This window comes from Globicephala melas, chromosome 8 (genome assembly GCF_963455315.2).
Source record: "Globicephala melas chromosome 8, mGloMel1.2, whole genome shotgun sequence".
NCBI classification, from domain to species: domain Eukaryota; kingdom Metazoa; phylum Chordata; class Mammalia; order Artiodactyla; family Delphinidae; genus Globicephala; species Globicephala melas.
In genome coordinates this window covers 12873254-12896725 of record NC_083321.1, presented here as the reverse complement: position 1 = coordinate 12896725, position 23472 = coordinate 12873254, and the positions used below count along the sequence as shown (strand labels likewise).

Below are 23472 nucleotides of genomic sequence, written 5' to 3'. Positions count from 1 at the left end.
TGTGGGCATGTCCCTTCAGGGGAGGTGATGGGAAAAGGAGGGTAAAGGGCTTCTGCCAGGGGGCAAGTGAGAGCTGATGGAGAGTTCTAAAGGGCTGCTGCTTTGAAAGGCCATTCAGGGGGTGGTTAAAGCTGCTAAGACAGCACAACATAAACCAGGCTTTATTCTTAGTCCTGGGTTTGAAGCCTAGCTATGCCATCTAAGAGTTGTGCAATCCTGGCCCAGTTGCTCGAAATGCATCTCTAAAGCGGGGCTACCCTATTGGTAGTTGCTGTGATTAACTAGACAAAACCATGCACACGACCTGCATAGCATGTGGCTCAGGGTGAGCACTCAGTGAACGGTGAACCACGAGGTCAGGTTCCAGGTCGGGGAGCTGGAAGGCTGGTAGACAGAAGAGGACCACCAAGATGGTAAAGGAAGCTGACGGGATGTGGGGCTGACGGCAGAACTGGGGGTGGGAGAGAACACAGCATGACCACGCTTAGGCCTAGAAGGGCTCTCGGAGTAGATCCTGCTCAACACTGATTTTTCAGCCAGAGGAAATGGGCCAACAGCTAAAAGGAACGTGTAGAGAAACAGGAGGCTTGGGGGCCAGGAAACAAGGGAGCAAAGACCCAGAGCCAGGGCTTTATAAGGAAGCGAGGCCTAGGGCCAGAGCACCAAAATTCAAAAAAGAAGGAAAAACTAGTCTGGCTTCCCTTCAGGCCCCTCATACTAGAGCTGCAGCACCACAGGCCTCAAAAGCTCAGAGAGGCGGGTCAGGGAGTGTGGAGAGAGCGGTGTGGAGGGACATGATGGGGGAGGCAGAAGACCCCGGGGAACAGCTGTGGCACACGCCCACCCCTCCAAGAGGGCCTCACCCTGCCAAGGCGTTTGAGGCCCTCGGCTGTCTCGGGTAGGAGCACCTGGGGAAGGGGCCTCCTGCATCTGCCCCCACTCCTCACCCAGAGCCCAGGGAAGGCGAGCCAGACAGGTGGTGGCAGGAACCTGAAACCATCCTTTATTACGAATTTTAACCAGCAAGAGGCCAGAGAACAGGTGTGGCAGGCGACCCCTTAGGCGTAGTACTGCAGGTTGGCTTTCTTCTTGGCCTGTACCTCCAGGATGCCCTCCATGTAGTCCTCGTGGGTGAGCTCTGTGGCGCCCCTGCGCAGCGCGATCATGCCCTGCAGCCAGGACAGACAGGCTCTAGGCTGCCTCCCCAGACGCCCAGCCCGGCTCCCAGAGGCCTCCACCTTCTCAGCCTCTTCCCCTCAGCAGCCCCCAGCAGCCTGCCCAGGGGAGGAGGCACGAAGCGCCCAGCCGCTCGGCCCACCACTCACCGCCTCCACACACACGGCCTTGCACTGGGCCCCGTTGAAGTCGTCTGTACAGCGGGCCAGCTCCTCGTAGTTCACGTCAGGGCTGGGAGGTGGGGAGGTATCACAGGGTTCAGCCACTTACGGGAGTGGGTGGGGGAGCCCACGTCCTCCCACGTGCCTCCGTCAAGCAGCGAGGTCAACTCGCCGCCATCACGGGCGACTCCCTTCCCCACTGTGCCTTGTTCTCTTCTCCACACGAGGGGGAGAGGAACGGAGGCAGGTCAAAGCAGATTAGACCAAGCTACTCCTAGTGTCTCCTGAGCGCTAGCATTCTAGAAGTCTGCACCTGAGACTCGGGAATTCAGCCTGAGGCAGGGGAACAGGAGGTTGTGGAGACAGAAGAGCCATCTCTCTGTCTCCCCAGCAGCGCGGGCCCTGCATCAGCACAGCACTGCCGCTGCCACTTACTGATCTCATGCGCAAGTACTGCACTTGACATCGCTGCAACCCCGTGAGGTCGGAGCCTGTATCCCCAAGTCCCAGATAAGAAAACTGAGGCTTAGAGAGGTCACGCCACCTGCTGATGGTCACACAGATCTGAACCCAGGTCCACCTGGCCCCTGGCAGGACTGCCCTGGGCCATGCTGGGCTGCGTTCATCTGCTGGGGCAGGGGTGGCCAGGAAACAGGGCCTCCAGCCTGCACACCTTCTGACCATGGGGGAGGGCTGTGGGGGGGGGGGTGTGCAGGTGGGCCCGAAGGAGCAGAGCACCTTCAGTTGGGGCCTGGGCCCCAGCACGATTCTCTTGTCGGGCACCTGGGGAGAAATGGAGGCCAGCGTGTGGAACAGTGCTCGGTGTGAAAGGGACATGGAGAGGGGGAGAAGCTAGGCCTGGGGAAGGTCAGTACAAAGAGGACAGAGACAGCTCTGCTGCTGCCCCTTCAGGTCTCAGCGCCTTGCTCGTGTCTTTGCCCACCTGACATTCATCTTTCGGGAGTGGATCTGCATGATTCTGGCCCGGGCCTCCTCGTTGGGCATCGGGAACTCGATCTTGCGGTCCAGGCGGCCTGAGCGGAGCAGGGCAGGGTCCAGGATGTCCACCCTGTTAGTGGCTGCAATTACCTGAGCAACAGGAGAAGCAGAAACTTGAAGGGTTCACAGACAGGCAACAGTCATGGCCATGACGGGCAAAGAGGTAGCTCAGGGTCCATATGAAACGGCAGGGAATATTCAACACCGACCCCAATTCTAATTCTAGCTCCATCAGCTAGATGACAGAGAAGATCCCCTGACCTCTAAGCCCCACGTTCTTCACCTGTGAAGTGACAATACTCACCTTCACTTGGGTGTTCGGCTGGAACCCGTCCAGCTGGTTCAGAAGCTCCAGCATCGTCCTCTGCACCTCCCGGTCCCCGGCCTTCTCACTGTCAAAGCTGGGGCACACAGGAGGTCCAACACACTGGTGAGAACACAGCTCAGGGAGAGCCCTCCTCTCCTCCACCACCAGAAGCCCAACCCAACCCATCCAGGGCAGGGAAAAGTCTCACTCAACTTGGGGCCCCCAGCCCAGGGACCAGCACAGAAATGGTGTCAGGGACTGGAGAAGCTCCTGGGATCAGGTGCTGGGCTTAAGATAAAACAGTGAGCGAAATCCACTGCCTGGCCTATGACCCTAGTGAATGTGTCATCATATCTGAGCTAAAACTTAGAAATACAAAGGTCTGGCCCAGACTTGGCACGTGACAGGGAGCCCAGGCAAGCGTCCCTGAGGAAGTGTCCCCTCAGGCTGAGATCTGAAGGCTGAAAACACATCGGCTGGGCAACCAGCCAATGGAGAACAGGCGAAAAAGAAAAGCACATTCCAGAGAGGAAAGAGCAGGTGCAAAATCTCTCCCACCAGACTGGGCCTGCAAACTGAGGGGGCACTGTGGAGGGAAGCCAGAGACAGGATGAAGCTGGAGGGGAGCAGGGGCAGCCACACGGGGGCCTTGCAGGCCACGGCAAGCCCAGCATTTATCCCAAGAAGCAATGGGGAGGCCCAGGAAGGAAAAGCAGGATCTGTTTGCGTGAGGGACTGTGGGTGCAGCTGAGTGAAGTTTTGGAAGGAACATGCTGGTAGCTGTGAGGAGAAAGGATGGTCAGGGGAAAAGAAACGAAGCAGGGAGGCTACTTAGAAGAGAACTTAAGAAGTACAACCACAAGAACAGAGCCTCCACCATCCCGGGGGAGGAGGGAACAGGGCGGGAGAGCTGGAATTGGCAACAACCCCCTTGGTGGCACTCAGCACCCCCTCACCGCTTGGTGCCGATGGCGTCCAGCTCATCGATGAAGATGATGGATGGAGCCTTCTCCTTGGCCAGGGCAAAGGCATCCCGGACTAGCTTGGCACCATCCCCAATGAACATCTGCACCAGCTGGGGGCCAGCCAGCTTCAGGAAGGTGGCCTGGGGCGGGGGTGGGGTTGACAGATCAGGCCAAAGGCGCGATGAGAAGCCCCTTCGATCTGAGCCCATTGGCAGAGCTTTGGCCTCCTCATCCCTCCCAAAGCACTCACCTTGGTCTGTGCAGCACAGGCCCGGGCCAGCAGGGTCTTCCCCGTACCTGGGGGCCCGTACATTAGCACCCCCTTTGGAGGCTGGATCCCTAAGTTCTCAAACTTCTCCTTGTGGTTCATTGGCAGGACGATGGCCTCCACCAGCTGCCAGGAAGAAGTCCTGAGTGAGGACAGTGAAGCCCTGTGGGCTCCTACAGTCCAACGCTGAATAGCTTCAACCCCTACCTGTAACCCTCCTACTCCAATTCAGAGACACTGCCCTCTCCTTCCCCCATATCCAGAGGACACAGAATGCTCGCTCCCACCACGGCTGGCTATGGACTCCCCGGGAACAGATGGATGTGGCAGAAAAGACACTGGGCCAAGAAAAAGGAGCCTGAGTTCCAGTCCTGGCTCTGGCCCTAACCTTCTGTGATCCTGGGCAAGTCATTCAGTTTAGGAGATCTCAGTCTCCTAAACTGTTACGTGGTCTCCTCCTTGCCTCCCTAGGATGCTATGAGGATAAGAGGCACACTGGGGGAAAGTGCTCTGGTCACTGAAGTAGAGAGATACAAAAGGCTGGTGAGGCTGCCATGCCTCCTTCACCTCCTGAATCTGCTTATCCAGGCCCCCGATGTCACTGTATTGCTCTGTGGGCCTCTCGTCCACCTCCATGGCCTTCACCCGCGAGTCGTACTCTGTGGGCAGGGTCTCCAGGATCAGATAGGAGTCTTTGTTCACACCCTGGGGACACAGCACAAAGACTTCAGAGTTGTCTCAGCTCAAGGCCTACCTAAGTGGCTGGGTGACAGCTGTCTACAGAATGAAAGGCAAGATAGGAGAGTGGGCAACACAAGAATCAAAGAGCAGGCAGACATGCTCTCAGACTCTGCAGGCTGCTCTGCAGACATTCAGGACCAACAATGACCTGGGCCTGGGGCAGGGGGTCAGCTAGTCAGTGGGAGAAACCTCGCTGGAAAAGCCCTGCCTGGGCTCAGGGACACCACTCACCACCAAGTCTCCTGGCTTCAGCTTTTCAGCATCCACCAGCCCAATCACAGGCAGGAAGTATGTCTGTAGGGAAGATTCCAGGTGCAGCCTCAGTTACTGCCCTTAGTAAGGCTCCCTGTCCCACATCCACCCCTCACCCTCCTCAGTTCTCCTATGGCTGGGCCAGCCTCACCTGTCGTGTAGAGGTTTTGATCACTGCACACTTGCCCTTCCTCTGGGAATCCAGGTCAATATTGGCACCATCTTCCTCTTGATCGTTGGGATCAACATCTAGGAGCTGGGAAAGGAAAAAGCTCAGATCAAGCCCAGCTCAGTTCCTTGAACTCTCCAGAGCCCAGTGCTTCTGAGGCTGCGACAATCTCAACACTGGCAGGGCTGGCCGTCCCTACCTCACTCCGCAGACTAGCCCTGAGCCCAGCAAAGGTGTGGTTAATAAACCAGATTAGTAAGACCTCTGCTCAGGTGTTGCTTCTCTGCAGAACTCATGTACCCCCAGGGAAAAATAACCAGTAGAAAAGGAAACATGCGAGGCTTCCAAGGCTTTTTCAGGCCCTATATTATCTCCCTGGAAATGCACACTGGAGAGGAAACCCTAGGAGGTTTAGCTCTTACATGCAGTTTAGGCCTCCAAACACCCACCCACTCTTTCCCCAGTGGGCCCATCACAGGCTGTCCCCAGCCCCACTGACCCCTCTCTTCCCCTCCACATACACACACACCTCGATGACGTTGGAGACCAGGTACGGCAGAGTCTTGTTCACTTTGATTTTCTCACTGTTCTCTTTGATTTTGTCCTTCATGGCTTGGAGCTCGTGGGTGACTCGCAACACTTCGCTCTTCATGATCTGGGATGAGGGTGATTGGAGGCAAATATTCAGCTTTAGCTCAGCTTATCCTAGGGCCTTGTAATTGGTGAGCCTTATCCAGGCTGCCTGGGGGACCCTCCTGCCCCCCTTCACTCAGCTCTAAGGCTCTCTGAATGCTCAGCGCCTGTGTCCACAACCAGCAGAGGTCAGAACAGGAGACCAGTGTGGAAACCTCCTGGTGAAGTATTAGTTGTACTAAAGGGAAAAGAGCCAGATTTTGAGTCACGCAAACAGATTTTAGGTTCTGCCTTTGTTACAGGCTGCGTACTTCACCACAGTAAAACAAACAAAAACTCTCTGAGCCTCAGTTTCCTCATCTGTAAAATGGGGATTTCCTAAAAGGATTCTTGAGAGGAATACTTAAAAGACCTTGCTGGGAAAGGCAGTCTGATGATTCCTTCTCTCAGGCCTGGTTTCCCATCACCCTGTCCCTCTTCTGGTCCCTTTTAAAGCTTAGTTTTCTTTTTTCCTGGTCCAAGAAGGAAACCGCGGTCCCCACGCCTCGCCGAGGGAGGCGAAGAACGACGTGAGCGTGGCAGGTGGATCACCAGGGCCTGCTGTGTGCGGGCTTCACTGCCTGACATAGGGGCTGTGCGCCCACCTTGATTTCACTGTCCAGCAGCCGTGTGCGCTGGATGATCTCTTCTGTGGACATCTTGAGTACCTCCTCCCCGATTCCATCTTGCTGTGCAAAACAAATTCGTCTTTCTTAAAGTCAGGTTAGTTAACTCAGGACTGCGAGTAAGCCCACCCACAGCCTCAGTTAGCCCACTCCCCGCCCATAAAACCAGAATGGAGGAGTCGGGAAGCCTGCCCACATCCCAAGCGGTACCAACCCCGGGACCGGGCTAGACCTTGAAACCCCCCCAGCCAACGCCTCCGCTTCCGCCACGTGCGTCTCTCCACTGGCCCCAGCTCCAGAGCCCCCAGCTCTCCCGGCGCGCACCTCAGCCTCATCCCACACGGTCGCCATCTTCTCCTGCCGAGTCACTGGACTCTCGAGTTTCGGCAGCAGATTCACCCCCTGCAGGAGAAGGCCGAAGATCAGACTGGGCAGTAGCCGGGGCGAAAGGTTATTATTATCTCTCCTCACGCCTGCTCTTGATTAGTGCCAGACTCCTTCTCCAAGTCCTGACTCTTGACGAAATTAGCTTGGGTCAGTTGCCACGGCGAAACTGCTTCTCCGAATTAAAAGATGAAGCCGAGACCACAGGACCCGCCCCCACGGCTCCTGAAATGTTCTCGCCCCAGTCCTGTTGATGCCGGAGCGAGAGACGAATTCGCTATTGGCTGGCACGAGCAGTGGGGCGGGGCCTGGATAACAAATGAAAAGGAGAGGGAGAAAATACGAGAGCGCCCCGCAGGGCCCTTGGGAAATGTAGTCCTAATCTGGCGGGTTACTGAAAAGGTGCTTTTATTTTTCCTTTTTTTTTCCTGGTAACGCGGGCCTCTCACCGTTGTGGCCTCTACCGTTGCGGAGCACAGGCTCCGGACGCGCAGGCTCAGCGGCCACGGCTCACGGGCCCAGTCGCTCCACGGCATGTGGGATCTTCGTGGACCAGGGCACGAACCCGTGTGCCCCTGCATCAGCAAGCGGACTCTCAACCACTGCGCCACCAGGGAAGCTCTGAAAAGTTGCTTTTGAAGGGGGTTTTCAACCTCAAAATCTGGCCCAGTTAGGAATTAGGGGATTCCCCAAAGTGGGTGGGCCTCGTCCAATCAGTTGAAGGCCTGAATAGAACAAAAACCTGAACATCCCCTTAGATAGAGGGACCTTCTCCTGCCTGACGGCCTTGAGCTGGGACATGGGTCTTTTCCAGGCTTGGGACTTGAACTGAAATATCATCTTTTTTTTTTTTTTGATGTTGGGGGTAGGAGTTTATTAATTAATTAATTAATTTTTGCTGTGTTGGGTCTTCGTTTCTGCGTGAGGGCTTTCTCTAGTTGTGGCAAGCGGGGGCCATCGCGGTGCACGGGCCTGTCACTATTGCGGCCTCTCGTTGCGGAGCACAGGCTCCAGACGCGCAGGCTCAGTAGTTGTGGCTCATGGGCCTAGTTGCTCCACGGCATGTGGGATCCTCCCAGACCAGGGCTCAAACCCGTGTCCCCTAGCATTAGTAGGCAGATTCTCAACCACTGAGCCACCAGGGAAGCCCTGAAATATCATCTCTTATAGGGTTTTGTGTCTGCTAGCTTTCAGACTAGAATTTACACCATCAGCTCTACTGGTTCTCAGCCCTTCTGATTCAGACTGGAACTAAACCATAAGCATTCCTGGGTTTCCAGTTTGCCAATTTACCCTACAGACCATGGAGATTTCCCAACTCCATAATTGTGTGAGCCAATTCCTTATAATAAATCTCTTTATATATATATAATATATGACTCCTATTGGATCTGGAGAACCCTGATGAATATATCTCTTAGAGTCTGTTATTGTGAAAAATGTTAAATATATTAAAAAGTTGAAAGAATAGACGATGAGTACCTGTATATCTTTCACCTAGATTCACTAATTGATTACATTTTGCATTTGCTTTTGCTCTGTTTGTGTATGTGTGCTTTTCTGGACCATTTCAAAGTAAGTTGAAGACATCATGACACTTCACCTCTAATATTTCAGCTTGTGTCTCCTAAGAGTAAAGACCTTCTAATATGTAACTACAACACATTATAGCATAATATATTGTCATACCTAAAGAATTTAATATTGATGCAGTAATATCTAATATATAATCCATATTAAAATTTCTCCAGTCATCTCCAAAACATCCCTTACAGCCTTTAAAAAAAAATCCTGGGCTTCCCTGGTGGCAGGGGACACGGGTTCATGCCCCAGTCCGGGAAGATCCCACATGCCGCGGAGCGGCTGGGCCCGTGAGCCATGGCCACTGAGCCTGCGCGTCCGGAGCCTGTGCTCCACAACGGGAGAGGCCACAGCAGTGAGAGGCCCGCGTACCACAAAAAATAAAAATAAAATAAAATTAAATTAAATTTTAAAAAATCCTGTATCAAGTCAAGGATCATACACTGCATTCAGTTGTCAGGTCTCTTTAGCCTCCTTTAGTCTGGAACAGTCCCCCACCCTTTTCTGGTCTTTCATGACATCAACATTTTTGAAGCATCCGGGCCAGTTGTCTTGTGTAGTCTGTTCTCAACACAGCAACCAAAGGAATTATTTTAAAGCCTCATCAGATCATGTCACTCCTCTGCTCAAAACCCTGCAGCAGCTGCGAGACTCAGAGTAAAAGCCAAGGTCTCTACAACGGCCCCAGATCCCTACAAAGGCCCAGGGCCCTGCAGGTTTTTGCTCTCCCACGATTTTCTCGGGGACCTCGACTCCCACTCCTTCCCCTCCTGCTCACAGTTACAGGGCTCCTTGCTGCTCCGTGACCAGGCCAGGCCAGCTCCTGTCTTGGACTCTGTTCCATTCTCCTGGAATGTTCTTTCCAGGATATTTTCTTGCTTCACTCCCTTACCTTTGCTCCTTCAAGTCTTTGCTCAAATACCTCCTTCTCATCCAGACCCACACTCACAGCCTTTTAATGCTGCAGCCTGCCCTGCTGGGTCCTTCCTGTCCCCACACTACTCAACCCCTTACCCTGTGCTGCTCTTTTTTTTTTTTTTTTGCGATACGCGGGCCTCTCACTGTTGTGGCCTCTCCCGTTGTGGAGCACAGGCTCTGGACGCGCAGGCTCAGCGGCCGTGGCTCACGGGCCTAGCCGCTCTGCGGCATGTGGGACCTTCCTGGACCGGGGCACGAACCCGTGTCCCCTGCATCGGCAGGCGGACTCTCAACCACTGCACCACCAGGGAAGCCCAAAAACTCCACATTTTTTTTTTTCTCTTGGCCGCACCAAGCATGTGGGATCTTAGCTCCCCAACCAGGGATCGAACCTGTTCCCCCTGCATTGGGAAAACAGAGTCTTAACCACTGGACCACCAAGGAAGTCTGCTCTTTTTTTTTTTAATTATATATTTTTAGTTTGAAAATAATCTCAAACCTAAAGAAAAGTTGCAAATACAGTGCAAATAATTTTTTTTCTTGCATCATTTGTGGGAAAATTGCTGATGGGATACCACATCACCTCAAATACTTTGGTGGGAATTTCCTACAATCCAGGACATTTTCATACTTAAGCACAATACAACCTTCAATATCAGGAAGTTAACCTTGATATGTTTCTACCATTTAATCCTCAGACTGCATTCAAATTCCACCAATTGTCCCAAAAATGTCCTTCATAGCATTAAAGGACATACTGATTCTGGACTTGGATCCAGTCCAGAATCAAGACCAGAATTAGGCATTGTATTTAGTTGTAGTTCTTTAGTTTCTTTCAATCTGGAATTGTTTCTCAGTCTTTCCTTGGCTTCATAACCTTGACACTTTTGAAGATTACAGTTACTCTGTAGAATATTTCTAAATTTGTGTTTATCTGGTGTTTCCTCATGATTTTACATTCAGGTGATTCATCTTTGCAGGAATAGAGATACTGAGTTTCTCACTCCATTCATTCAGGTAGCAGTTGATTTCATTTTGTCCCATTACTGGAGATGTTAACCTTTCTCACTTGATTAATCTCGTATCTGCAAACCTTCTCCACTATGAGGTTAATTGTTTTCCCCTTGAAATTAATAACTATTTTGTGGGGAAGTACTTTGGAACTATGTAACTATCCCATTCTTCTTCATCAAATTTTTAATGTATTCATTTATTTATTTACATCAGTATGGATTCTTGTTTTATCCAATAAATCATTGCTATGGACTGAATGTTTGCATCCCCACCTCCAAATTCATATGCTGAAGGTTTAACCCTCAATGTAAGGTATTTGGAGATGGGATCTTTGGGAGGTAATTAGGGTTCAATTAGGTCATGAGGGTGGGGACCTCATGATGGGATTAGTGACCTGAGAAGAAGAGGAAGAGAGGAAGATCTTGCTCTCTCCCTCTCTATACATAAGCACAGAGAAAACGCCATGTGAGCGCACAGTGAGAAAGTGGCTGTCTGCAAGCCAGGAAGAGGGCCTCACCAGGAACCAACCCTGCTGGCACCCTGATCTTGTACTTCCAATCTCCAAAACTGTGAGAAAATAAATTTCAGTTGTTTTAGCCACCCAGTGTATGGTATTGTGTTATGGCAGCCTGAGCTGATTAAGACAGTCATTATTAATGGGCCAGTGGGAGCCCATTCATTCTGGCTCCTGTGACCTTTTGGGTTATCTTCATCATTCTTTCAGCTTTCTTTGCTTTTTGACATAAGATATTCCAGGTTCATCTTGTAATTTCCCTGGTCCAGGCCTAGAATCAGCCATTTCTCCAAAGAGTCTTGGTTCTATTAGTGGAACATGGTATTTAGAAGCCAATATCTGGGCACTAGATGTGCTCATTGCTCCTGGCATGTCACTCCCAGGCACGAGTGTTTCCGCGCACACACACACACACACATTTGTAACTATATTTATTTCTCTATTAAGCTATATATTTAGAAATCCAATAATTCACACTAATCTCTACAATTCCAATTGAATATGACTGGGTCCCTTTGGTTTTCTTCCTTTCCTTATTTGTAACTCTCTTCTTCAATAGTGACCTGTCACCCATTACCTTTAATATGTTTCCGTATTTGATCAACCCTTCTATGTAATCAAATTCTCATTGCCACTCCCTTCCAGGCACAGATCCTTCTTCAATCCATCTTTGTTCAAATGCCCCATGTGCATGCCCTATTTGCTCTACTCAAGCTCTAACAGGGAATTCCCTGGTAGTCCAGTGGTAAGGACTCTGCACTTTCACTGCTGAGGGTGCGAGTTCGCTCCCTCGTCAGGGAACTAGGATCCCACAAGCCACGTGGCTCAGCCAAAAAGTTAAAAAAAAAAAAAAAAAAAAAGAAAGAAAGAAAGCTCTGACACCTCACACCCAACCTTCTCCCTCTTGGGTTTCTCCTTAGCCCACTTAGGCCCCAACAGCCCATGCCAGCTGCCCACCTTACCTGACTTGGTCTCTGACACTCTGCCCTGGACCATATTCCACCCACCACCACCACGTGGATGCTCTCCTCACTTTGCTCAGGCACCTATGCTAGGCCTTTCTCCTCCAGGGTGTCCTCATCACCCTGCTCTGACTCTGACACACCACACCAGGCTGCCCTGTGCATAGCTGCCCGCCTTGCCCTGTTCAGGCTCCAGCTCCCAGACTGCCCATCTGCATGGATGTCTTCCTCACCTTTCTTGGCCCCAATACACAGCACCAGGCCTTGTCCTCATGTGAACTCCTTTCTCCCCTTACTTGGGCTCTTACACTTCAGGATGAGGCACCCGTGTGTGTGGGGACCCTTCTCTCTCCACACAGGCTCTACCTCCCCACATTGGGGTTTCCCTTGTGTGGACACTCTCCTCACCTAGTTGGGCTCCGATATCCCACACCAGGCCACCCCTCCACATGGATGCCTGTCTTGCTCTGTCCCACCTAATGGTTTTAGGACTGACAAGAAGAGAAGGGAATGAAGATGAGGAAGAAGAATGCTGCTCTATTCTTTATTGTTCCAAAGCACTTATCACTTTTATATTAGTCTGCTAGTTTCTGCCATTAGTTTCACAATAACAAAATACCACAGACTGGGTGGCTTAAACAACAGAAATGTATTTCCTCACAGTTCTGGTGGCTGGGAGGTCCAACATCAAGGTGCCAGGAAAGCAGGTTTCTGGTGAGGCCTCTCTTCCTGGCTTGCAGATGGTTGCAGTAAGACTGTGTCCTCAGACAGTCTTTTCTCTGTGCAGCACAGAGAGAGAGAGAGAGCTCTCTGGTGTTTCCCCCTCTTCTTATGAGGACACCAGTCCTAACGGATTAGGGCCCCATCCTCATGACCTCATTTAACCCTAATTACCTCCTTAAAGGCCCTGCCTCCTGATATAGTCATGCTGGGGGTTAGGGCTTCAACACATGAATCTGGGGGACACAATTCCGTCCATAACACCTTTCTAACAGGATTTCTACCTTGCTGGTTTACTATGTTTACTGTTCATCACATCTTCCTCTCCAGCCCTGCATGTCAGCATTTAAAGGTGCTCCTCACCTGCAGGATCTTGCCTCTGGCTCACGGTGGCAGCCCCCAAACCTGGAAGGGCAGCTGGAGGAACTCCTACATATGGGCACAGAGACACGTTTGTCTGAGGAAGCTCACCTGGGGAGCCTCACTCCCACTCTCCTCCACCCGTCAGACCTCGGGCAGGGAAAATCAGAATTGCTGGGACCAGGTACAAACGGTTTATTTTTCTGTAAAGAGCAAAGTACAGAGAGGTGGGGGAGGGCAGCTGGGCCTGGAGGAGCAGCAGTGGGCAGGCCCCATGCCCTGGCTGAGGCCAGAGGAGGCCCTGGAGGCTGCCCCAGGAGTAAACAGGTACTGGAGGCGCAGCTGGTCAGGGCGGCCTTCAGCGTGAGGCTAGAGAAGGAGCAGGGGAGGCGAGGCAGAAGCCCACGACCTGATGGGGTCATACAAAGCCAGGCTTCATGGATGAGCGGTGGCAGTTGGGGCAGCTCCGCGTCCCGTTGTTCTGCAGGCACCTTGGGAAGCAAAGGGCCCTGTCCATTCAGCGGGCCTGTCCTCCCATCCTGGGCCTGGCCCTCTCTCTTCCTCCTTCCTTTGCAGGTGCAGGAGGTATCCACAGCCACCCCCCCACCACAGGCTCCTGCCAGCAGCCCTGCTGGCCCCTTGCACTCTGCCTGGGGAGGCCTCCAGGGCAGAGCCTGGGCTGGGAGTCAGGAGGTTGTGATGGAGGCAGCTCTGGCCCTGGGCATCTAAATCCCATGACCTTTGAGATGCCTCTCTGGCCCTCTTTGGGGAGAATAATAGAACATCCACCTCATAGGGCTACTGGGAGGATTCAATGAGTTAATAGGAAACGCTTGGAACGGGCATGGGATGCCGAAAGCACTGTGTAAGTCTTTGCTGTTCGTATCACTATTGTGACTAGGCCCCAGGGAGGCCCCGAGTGCCTTGTGCCCACCGGCGGGGCACTCACCTGAGGTGGAAGATGTGGGAGCAGGGCAGAGCCTGCAGCCGGCTATTCTTCTCGCCTATGGACTCGCCGCACAGGCCGCAGTAGAGCTCTGTCTCCTCCACGCACTCGTGGAAGCGCACGACGTGGGCGCGCAGCTCCCGCTGCAGACCTCTGCTGCGGTAGATGCTCTCGCTCAGGCAGTGAAGCTTAAGCTGGCCCAGCTGGGGCCGGTGCGGCCAGGAGAGCAGGACGTGGGGATGAGACAAGTCAGTGCTAGTGAGCAGCTGCCCTGCTTCCCTCCTTGCCCAGCCCAAGAAGCTGTCCCCACAGGGCCACCGGGTGGTCAGTACACAGGGGTCCTGTCCTGGCTGCATTCCTGCCTTGCTGGTGGGCCTAGGAAAAACGTCCTGCCCTCTCTGGGCCTTGGTTTCCCCTCACGCAGAAAGGAGGTAGGTGAGATGGGTGATCCTTCCTCCTAGAACCCGCTGGGGACTCCATGCTTTTGAAGGATTTTATTGACCAAACCTGCTGCACTGACCTCATAATAATTAATTTTCTTTCCTGTTTTTGTTAATTAAATACACACAGCAGCTCATCAGCGCTTCTGAAGAGCCCGAGATATCTGAGTAAACCGGAGCAGGTATCATCCAGCCAAGGCACATATATGTAGCATGTTCAGTTGGACTGTGCACCTGATCCCTGAGAAATGCACATCTTCTGAAGACTTCGAGAAACACTGAGGTTATTTTCAACATTTAAAGGTTCGGATATGATTATCAAATGTGGAGGGGCCACATATACTATGAAAGGAACACGGGCTTTGGAGTTAGCACATCTCTGCCTCACTTTCCTCATCTGTAAAGTGGGGCTTGCTGTACTCACCTTGCAGGGAGCCACTGAGGCCTGGAACCGATACCTAGAAGAGCCCTGTGATGCCCACCTCTGTATGAGTGGAGGCCACTGTTAGGAGTTTTAATGACCATCAAGAAACCTCTGAGGAATTCTGATATCCCCTGAGCTATGGAATTCTTGCCCTGCCCTCCGAAGTGCTCTCTGGGGGGAAGAGAAACAGCCAGGGTCTGGGGACGATGGGGGCGGCTCCTGGAGACCAGGAGAGGCTCAGTGCAGGAGCAGGCTCAGGGGGGCCTCCCCACGCACCCAAGATCCCACCTTGGGCTCTTGACTCCAGACCCAGCAGACGGACTCAGTTCTGACCTTGTTCCCCACCTCCTCGGCCAGGTCCTGGGCTCTCTCGATGGCCTCCAGAGCCTGGAAGGTGAGCACAGGCCAGGGCTGCAGGCAGCGCTGTCTGACAGAGGCCTTAGCTCACAGGGAAGGAAGGGGTAGGGAGGGGTGGGTCTGGGGAGGGCAGCACCGGTGGGCAGCTGCCCTGTGTGTGAAGATAAGAGGAAAAGGCTGGGGTACAGTCACCAGAGCTGCCTCAGTTTACTCAGATATAGAGTGGGAAGAACATTCCTATTTCACGAGGTGTCGTGAAATCATAGGAGGCAGTTAAAGTGTCCTGAGTGCAAACCCCAGGCCTAGCCCTTTACTAGCTGTTGGACCGGGCAAGTCATGGACCTTCTCTGAGCCTGGAAAATGATCTGGAATCCTCTGGCCTCATGGGACTGGGGTGAGGCTGATGTTAGACAAAGTGTCTGAAAGAGTCCAGCCCAGAACCAGACCCACGCATTGTTGGTTGACCTACTGGCCTCAAGTGGGAGCACTGGGGAGAGCTGGGAGCTGCAGGAAAGGGGTCCACCTCACCTTGTCCAGCGCCTTCCTGGCCACCCAGCACTTGGCCACACCCAGCAGCACCTGTACCTGCCCCAGGCGGTTTCCAATCTCGGTCATGATGCTCATGGCAGAGTCGTACCTAGGGAAGGCTGTCTGCACAGCCAGGTCAGGGGTGGAGTCAGGCCAGGCCAGGCTCGCACCACCTCCCCCTGCATCCCGGTGACCTCACCTCCAGGTCCCCACGGCTCCGGTGGATGTCAGCAAAGCAGAGCAGGCAGAGTGCCTGCAGTGGCCGGTCCCCATGCTGCAGTGCAATCTTCATAGACTCCTGTGACAGAGGCCGGTCACTCAGACCTGCTCGTCTGCCCCCCACCACTGGGGTGCCTTCACCCATTGGGCCCCTCTGATGGGCAGTCCAGGGTCACCAACATCCTCAGAGCCCAATACACCTTTCATGGTGCTGAGGCCCATGCACTGAACCACTGAGGTCTGACAGCACTGGAAACTGAGGCTCTGAGAACAGAAGTGACTTGACCAAGGTCACCAGGTTATTAAGTGGCAAAGTTGGGATTCGAACCCAGATCAGTGGAACTCCAGAGACTGGCTCTCTTCCTACTTAAAGTGCCCCATAAGGGCACTTTTTTTGGCAGGGATTGGGGGGCAGAAGGAAGTGCTCTCCCCTGAAAACAGACTAGAAGGGAATGAGGTTTGGGGCAGGGGGACTGGGGAACAAACTCATCCTTCAGGGGCTCAGCTGTAGAGAGGAGGGGCCAGGGGCAAGGCTTGGGGGCCTCAGTGGGCTGAGTTGGCAGGAAGAGGCACTGGGCCCAGACCCTGCCTACACTACCACCCTCTAACTGCCCCCATTCCCTACTGCCCCACCTCACAGCACTCCATGGCACTGCCCAGGTGGCCCAGCAGGCGATACGCCACAGCCATGTGGTACTGGCTCATGGCCCGGTACTTGAGGCTCCAGCCTTTGCCATAGTCGTTGACGAGCTCTGCAGCCTTGCAGGGGAAGAACAGGGCTTTCTCGTAGTCCTGCAGGGGACACAGGGAGGGGGTGGGCTGGGAGGGGGCACACTGAATGGCAGGAGCTGCCCCTAAGTGGAACCCTCCACCGCGTGTTCATTCATTCATGAATTCATTCTGGTGTCCAGGGAAAGAGTGATCCAGACAGAGGCAACAGCCAGTGCACAGGTGTGGGCTCCACGAACACAGGGGTTTTCATCTGGTTTGCCAATGTATGGCAAGAGCCTAGCACAGTTCCTGGCACTTAGCCTAAAGTATTTATTGAATGAATGAATGAACGAATGAATGAGAAGGAAGAAAATACAGTTGGCTTCTCCTCTCACCCAGTCCCAGTTGGGCCCCTCGGCTTCAGAGACACACAGAAGGGTGGTGGTGGGGATATCAGAGCCCACTCCAACCCCAATGGAGTTTGCCCCCTGGCACCCAGTCATCACTGAATGTTCGGTGACTGCCAGCACAGTCAGCTCAAAAAACATTGGGACAGACTCACTGAGGCAAAGAAATCATCCTCTCACCTTTCTTTCTCCTCAGACTTCCAAATGTCTTCTCAACCTGTCCATTATTAGCACATGAGCTCACCTTATGCATGCACCATTAAGAAAACAGAAGAGGGACTTCCCTGGGGGCGCAGTGGTTAAGAATCCGCCTGCCAATGCAGGGGCCCTGGTCCAGGAAGATCCCACATGTCGCAGAGCAACTAAGCCCGTGCACCACAACTACTGAGCCTGCGCTCCAGAGCCTGTGAGCCACAACTACTGAGCCCGCATGCCACAACTACTTAGCCTGTGCGCCACAACTACTGAAGCCTGCGCGCCTAGAGCCCGTGCTCCACAACAAGAGAAGCCACCGCAATGAGAAGCCCGTGCACCGCAGCGAAGAGTAGCCCCGCTCGCTGTAACTAGAGAAAGCCCGCGCGCAGCAACAAAGACCCAATGCAGCCAAAAATAAACAAATAAATAACTTTACTATTTTTAAAAAAAGAGAAGAAAATCAGAGAGGAGCTCCCTTATCCACCTTATCCGTCAAACCCACCAGATCTGTTCCCACACTGCCTCCTTTCCTGCTACTCCCTGCTCCTATCAAATTAAATATGACCCCCTCCATGTGGGCTCTGGAACCCCATCCCCAGTCTCTTTCTACTGAATCATTCCTATCAATGTAAAATCACAGCCTGGCATTTCTTACCTCATTTGAAAAACAAAACAAAACAAAACAATCAAATAACCTTCTTTGACCTCATGTCCCATTTAGCTACAGCCCCACTTCTCTGTTCTTCTTTGTAGAAAACCTATTTGAATTTTTATTTAATATCTAACAAGTTAATATGACCAAAAGAGAACTCTCGGTAACCCCAATAAAAACCTGTTCCTAACATACTTAATTTGTACTATGTACTTTTTATTAATTTATTATTTATTGATTTATTTTTGGCTGCACCGGGTCTTAGCTGTGGCACGCGGGATCCTCGTTGGGGCATGCAGACTCCCGGTTGCGGCACGCATGCGGGATCTAGCTCCCCGACCAGGGCTCGAACCTGGGGGCCCCCGCATTGGGAGCACGGAGTCTCACCTGGACCACCAGGGAAGTCCCTACTATGTACTTTTTAACTTGAAGCCATGTAAGTGTTTTACAGACTTTAAAATATTAAATTTAATTTTAAAAACCCTAAAAATAGAAAATGGAAACAAATGACCTTAATGTATATCATTATATTAATATTATAATCAATTCTAATCATAAGTATATATTATAATACAATCAAGGTATATTATAATATTCTATCATAGTATATTACGATTGTTTTATAATATATATTAATATATTATATATTATATTATATATGTTATATATTAATATAGCCATACAGAAAAGTTATTATTTCAAAGGACCTTAAAATATATACTTGAACAGTTCAGTCATAGTGGGATATATTATAAAGACAAAAGAATGGCAAAGAAATCAAACCTCATTCGTCATTTTTTTTTTTTTTGAGTAAGACAATATTGGTATTGTCTTTTGAAATTCTTTTATGTACTTTGTAGGATAAAGTAAATATTTAGAAACCAAGATTTTCAGTCTAAGAGAAAAGAGAATCAAGTCTGAAATAAATTAAGGAAAATCCTGAAACATTGGATATGAATTGGAAATATCAGTATAAAGTCCTGTTGTCCTCACAACAGAAGAGATTTAGTAGCAACAACAACCCAGTAGCCGCGAGCATCCTGAGAGCCCACGTTTGGTCTTTAAATACCATTTCCTACTAAAAAAGGACCCGGAGGAATGGCTGGGTCCAGGTTTGGAGCAGGAAATAGAGTGGGCCCTCTGGATTCAAGGGTTCCACATCCTTGAATTCAACCAACCGAGGGTTGAAAATATTGGGGGGAAAAATCCAGAAAGTTCCGAAAAAGCAAAACTTGAATTTGCCACACACCAGTTTATATTTACATAGCATTTACATTGTATTAGGTATTATTATAAGTAATCTAGAGATGAGTTAAAGTATGGGGTGGAGGGAATGTATGTAGATTTTATGCAAATACTACACCATTTTATATAAGAGACTTGAGCACTCCCGGATTTGGGTGTCCTGGGGGATCCTGGAACCAATCCTCCGCAGATACCGAGGGACGACAGTATACAAAACGTGTGTGGGACAGGCTATTGTGCCAGAAAACAAGAATGCTTTCTTTCAAAGACTAAATGAAGTCTTGTCAAAAGGACACAGTAGCCATACTAAAGAGAATTCCACCGACTAAAATTAAGATAATACGAGTATCAAAAGGAACAATGATTGCAACTGACTGACGAGTACTGAATATTTTTTTAAATCCATGATTTCACGATACTACAAAAAGAGGAAGCAAAACAAGTAAGCGTGATCATTGAAGGCAACTATCACATCAACTCATTATTCTGGAAAGTGGTAATTAAAGGAAAGAGAAAAAGTATTTATTCTGCCTTTCCTTAAGGAACTGTATTTCAGCGTAATCAACTAGCTCCAGTTAAAGAGGGAAAGTTCTCCCTTATAGAAAAATCCCAGCTAATAATTGCAGAAGGCATGATAGAACTTGGAAATCACCATTTCCTGAGAGTTGAAATGAAAGAATTGATTCAGGCAACAAACATCAATGGATGCTCAAACCATTACGGAAAATGTTGTTGCAGAACTGAATATTCACAGCCAAAGTGTCACCCCACAAGTTAACCTACTGGTCGTGAAAGGAAGACAGCAAGGATGAAAACAGTGGGATCAGGTGGTCACTCCCTTAACTACTGATATGATGTGATATGAAGCACGCAGCCTCGCTTGTATAGTATTCTCACCAAAAATGCGTGACCTAAATCTTACCAAGTCATTATGTAAGTTCTAGTTCATAGAGAGTCATGGAGACAAAGAAACAACTTACATGACTCCTTGAGGAAGCAATGAGACAATGAGATGGAACATTCTACAAGGCAATTAATCCAGCTTCCTCAATAAACCATGGAAAATAAAGGGAAGGGTAGGAATTCTCTATAGAAAGAGACTCGGGAGACATAATAACCACTGCAATGTGTGGTTCTTGTTTGTATTCCAATTCAAACAAGCTGAGGATAAAGGCATATTTTCAGGATAAGTAGAGAAATTTAAGAGATAATTGTTCAATATGGTGTGTGTGATAAATAGTATTGTGATTATGTAAGAAAGTGTCCTTATATCAGAAAATGGTCTTTCTTTCTTTCTTTTTTTTTTTTTTTTCAGAAATGCATACAGAATTACTTCGGGGTAAAATATCATGATGGGGCTTCCCTGGTGGCGCAGTGGTTGAGAGTCTGCCTGCCGATGCAGGGGACGCGGGCTCGTGCCCTGGTCTGGGAAGATCCCACAAGCCACGGAGCGGCTGGGCCCCTGAGCCATGGCCGCTGAGCCTGCGCATCCGGAGCCTGTGCTCTGCAACGGGAGAGGCCACAACAGTGAGAGGCCCGCGAACCGCAAAAAAAAAAAAAAAATCATGATGTCTATAATTTTGTATCACAACACTTCAGTGAAAAATATGTAAGTCAAATATGGCAAAATATTAATAATTGTTAAATCTAAGTAGTGGGTATATGGAGATTCATTACATTATTCTGCTTTCCTGCATGGTTAATTTTCTTCATAATAAAAAAGGTCATAAAACACCCCTATCCCTCTCCAATCCTATTGCATCTCACTGAATGGCTTCCCCATACATCTGGTTGCTGAAAACAAAATCCTCAGTGTGGTCGTGGATGACTCTCACTTCCTCATACTTCCACCTCTGATCCATCAGCATTTACACTCTCCAGGATTTTTTAAGCATCTACTATGTGCCAGGCACTAACATCCCCCATGGGCCTAGATGCCTAGGGGGAAAGAGAGCAAATGCTCAGGACCAAAAGTCTGAGGTCATTGACCCCATCAGTTTCTTCTCAATCTGCCATCTCCCTTCCCCCTTACCTCTCTGACTCCACCACCGCCTACCTTCTTCTCACACACATGCTGCTGGCCTCCAGCCTTCCTTGAACATACTGGGTAAGGTCCCCCAAGGGCAGAGCTGTGCTTTAACTGTTCCCTCTTTTTCATTCTTTTGCCATATTTCTGCATGATTCACCCTCTCATTTCTTCCAAGACATCAGACATCACCTCTACAAGGCCTTCCAACCACCCTGTTTGAAATTGCAACACCTCATCCTCAGCACTTCTAATGCCCTTTCCCTGCTCGCCTTTTTCCTAGGCGCTTTCCACCATGCTGTATACTTGATTTGCTGATTGCATTTATTTGTCTCTCTCCCGCAGCTAGAATGCAAGGTTCATGAACCCATGGACTTGGCTGTTGTTTTCACTGTGGCACCCTAGGCCAACAGTGTCTGGGATATCATAGATGCTCAGTACATATTTGATGAATGAATCCTTACAACCACGCTGTAAAGTGGGTTTCATTCTCCTTCATTTCATAGGTTCAGAGAGGAGAGGTGACTTGCCCAAGATCACACAGCAAACACGTGGCAGTACAGGTTCACGGCCTGTCCTCACATAGGAGCTTCCCATTCCCCCAGGAAGTCAGACAGATCAAGGCTTGAATTCTGGCTCTGCCCTGCCTGGCCATGTCTTTACTTCCTGGCTGTCTTTTCCCTCCCAGGCTTTCGTCTGCCTCATCGCTACCTAAATGGGAGGACTGAATGAGGTGATGCAACAGGGAGCGTGGCTCACGGGAGACTCTCAGGGAGCCCGAGACTCTACCGCCCTCCCTGGGGGGCCGGGCCCACCTTGACCTGGGCGTAGAAGCTGCCCAGGCTGCAACAGACACGGCACTCGAGCATGGTGTCATCGTTGTTGTGGGCATAGCGCAGGGCCTTCTCGAAGCTCTCCAGGGCCTTCTGGAAGAGGCTGAGGCCCAGGAAGGCGTTGCCCATGCTCAGGCTGACCTGGCCTCCGAGCTGGGTGGCTGCCCGGTTGCCGGGCAGGCCGAGGCAGGTCTTGCAGTAGGAGATGGTCTTGTGAAACTCGCACAGCTTCTCGTTGCTGCGCGCCAGGTTCAGGTAGCTCTCCAGGAGGAAGTCGGCATCCTCCAGCTCCCGAGCCGTGTCGATCTGTACCACAGCAAACTGCCCGCCAGGGTGGCAGGCCGGGAGCGTCAGCCTGGACCCTGAGCCTGGGACCCGAGCCTCCGTCCCTCCAAGCCTCACAGCCCAAAGCCTCAGGCCCAGAGCGTCCACCCCCGGCCTCAGATGCGCTCCCTGCTCCCCAGTCCCAGAAGCCCCAGAAGCTGCAGCCCAGGAGCCTCCACCTCCCAAACCCAGACCCACAGCTTCCACCTCTCCATCCTGAGCCTAGGTCTGCAGTCTCCACCACCTACCCATCCGCAGCCTCAAACCTGGAGCCAGCGCCCCCTAGGCTCATACTCAGAACCCCAAACAGGAAGGCTGGAACCTCGACTCTGAGACCTGGCCTTCAGCTCCCCGAACCCTGAGGCTGAGAACCTCAGTCTCAGAGCTTCAGACACCAGAGTTCAAGGCCACAGGCCCAAATCCAAAGCCAAGACCCAGTGGATTCAGAGCCTCAGGCCCCAGCCACTAGCCTGTGGGATACAGGGGAGCCTGAGGAGGCGGGAGGGGGGCTGGGAGGCCTGGGAGAAATCTCGCCCCAGCCCTGCCCTCCCAGCCCGGCCGCGGCGCTCCCACCTTCAGCATCTCCTTATAGCGGCCCATCTCCGAGTGGGCCGTGACCAGGCAGCCCAGCACGCGGAAACGCCCCACGAGGTCCGAGCTCTTCTCCAGCACCTTCGTCCACACCTGCAGCGCCTTCTCTGTCTGGTTAGACTGGTACAGCTGGAGCCCCTTCGCGATCTGCTGCTTCGTCTGGTCCTGCCCCATCCTCCCAGCGCCGCGAGCCCCCTCCAGAGAGACCCTGGTGGCTCCGTGCCTCTAGACACTCATGGAGGGGGCCGCAGAGCGCCAGCTGCCCACCGAGCCCCCAGAAGGAGCAGGGCCTGGATGGAGAGCAGGCGCCACCCTGCGAACAAAGCTGGTCCGTCGCTGTCCGCAGCTGTCCCTGCCAGTTGGGGCCACGTGGCCGCCAAGGAATGTCAGCCACAAGGTCATGCGGGGCCTCTGCCACACCCACCTCCGAGCTGGGAGGAAGGTGCCTGCCCCCCCAGGCATCCCCTTGGGCGTCTCTTCAGCACCTCTGACACTGGCCCTGAGCCTCCTGGCTGGGCAGGCCCTCCCCGCAGCCTTGCCAAGGAGCCGCCCCCAGGGGTGGGCTGAGAGCTGGAAGAAGCAGGGATGAGGCTGGGCACACAGGCAGCAGGGAGGCTGGGGCCTCTCCCCATCACAACCTTCCCCCCAGACCCACCGACCCCAGGCTCTGTTCCTGTGAGTCACTGGGCGCCGAGGTCCCTTACCCGTGCACGTGCCCACACCATCCCAACGTGTCCTAACTCACAGTCCGACCCCAGCCACAAGTCGTTCACCTCTCTGGGCCT

General features: G+C 51.8%; 2 protein-coding genes across 4 annotated transcripts; both read right to left on the bottom strand.

Annotated features, from left to right (window-relative positions):
• Positions 1 to 980: 980 nt before the first annotated feature.
• Positions 981 to 6871, bottom strand: PSMC3 (proteasome 26S subunit, ATPase 3). Of its 2 annotated transcripts, none has more exons than XM_060303202.2 (12): positions 6661 to 6871; positions 6316 to 6395; positions 5568 to 5693; positions 5021 to 5125; positions 4849 to 4911; positions 4444 to 4581; positions 3859 to 4002; positions 3600 to 3748; positions 2641 to 2737; positions 2281 to 2426; positions 1326 to 1407; positions 981 to 1169 (listed from the first exon to the last, which is right to left on the bottom strand). In XM_060303202.2, the coding sequence occupies exons 2-12, from the start codon at positions 6367 to 6369 to the stop codon at positions 1059 to 1061; spliced, it is 1215 nt and encodes a 404-aa protein (XP_060159185.1). In that variant the 5' UTR covers positions 6370 to 6395; positions 6661 to 6871; the 3' UTR covers positions 981 to 1058. The 2 variants fall into 2 exon arrangements, with proteins under 2 accessions (XP_060159185.1, XP_030720324.1); XM_030864464.3 differs by having other exon boundaries at positions 6316 to 6399; positions 6661 to 6869.
• Positions 6872 to 13207: 6336 nt separating this feature from the next.
• On the bottom strand, positions 13208 to 22861 carry RAPSN (receptor associated protein of the synapse). 2 transcript variants are annotated; one of them, XM_030864460.2, is made up of 8 exons: positions 22670 to 22861; positions 21755 to 22093; positions 16337 to 16495; positions 15684 to 15782; positions 15485 to 15607; positions 14933 to 14986; positions 13739 to 13938; positions 13208 to 13280 (listed from the first exon to the last, which is right to left on the bottom strand). In XM_030864460.2, the coding sequence occupies exons 1-8, from the start codon at positions 22859 to 22861 to the stop codon at positions 13208 to 13210; spliced, it is 1239 nt and encodes a 412-aa protein (XP_030720320.1). The 2 variants fall into 2 exon arrangements, with proteins under 2 accessions (XP_030720320.1, XP_060160384.1); XM_060304401.1 differs by lacking the exons at positions 14933 to 14986; positions 15485 to 15607.
• Between the last annotated feature and the right edge of the window lie 611 nt (positions 22862 to 23472).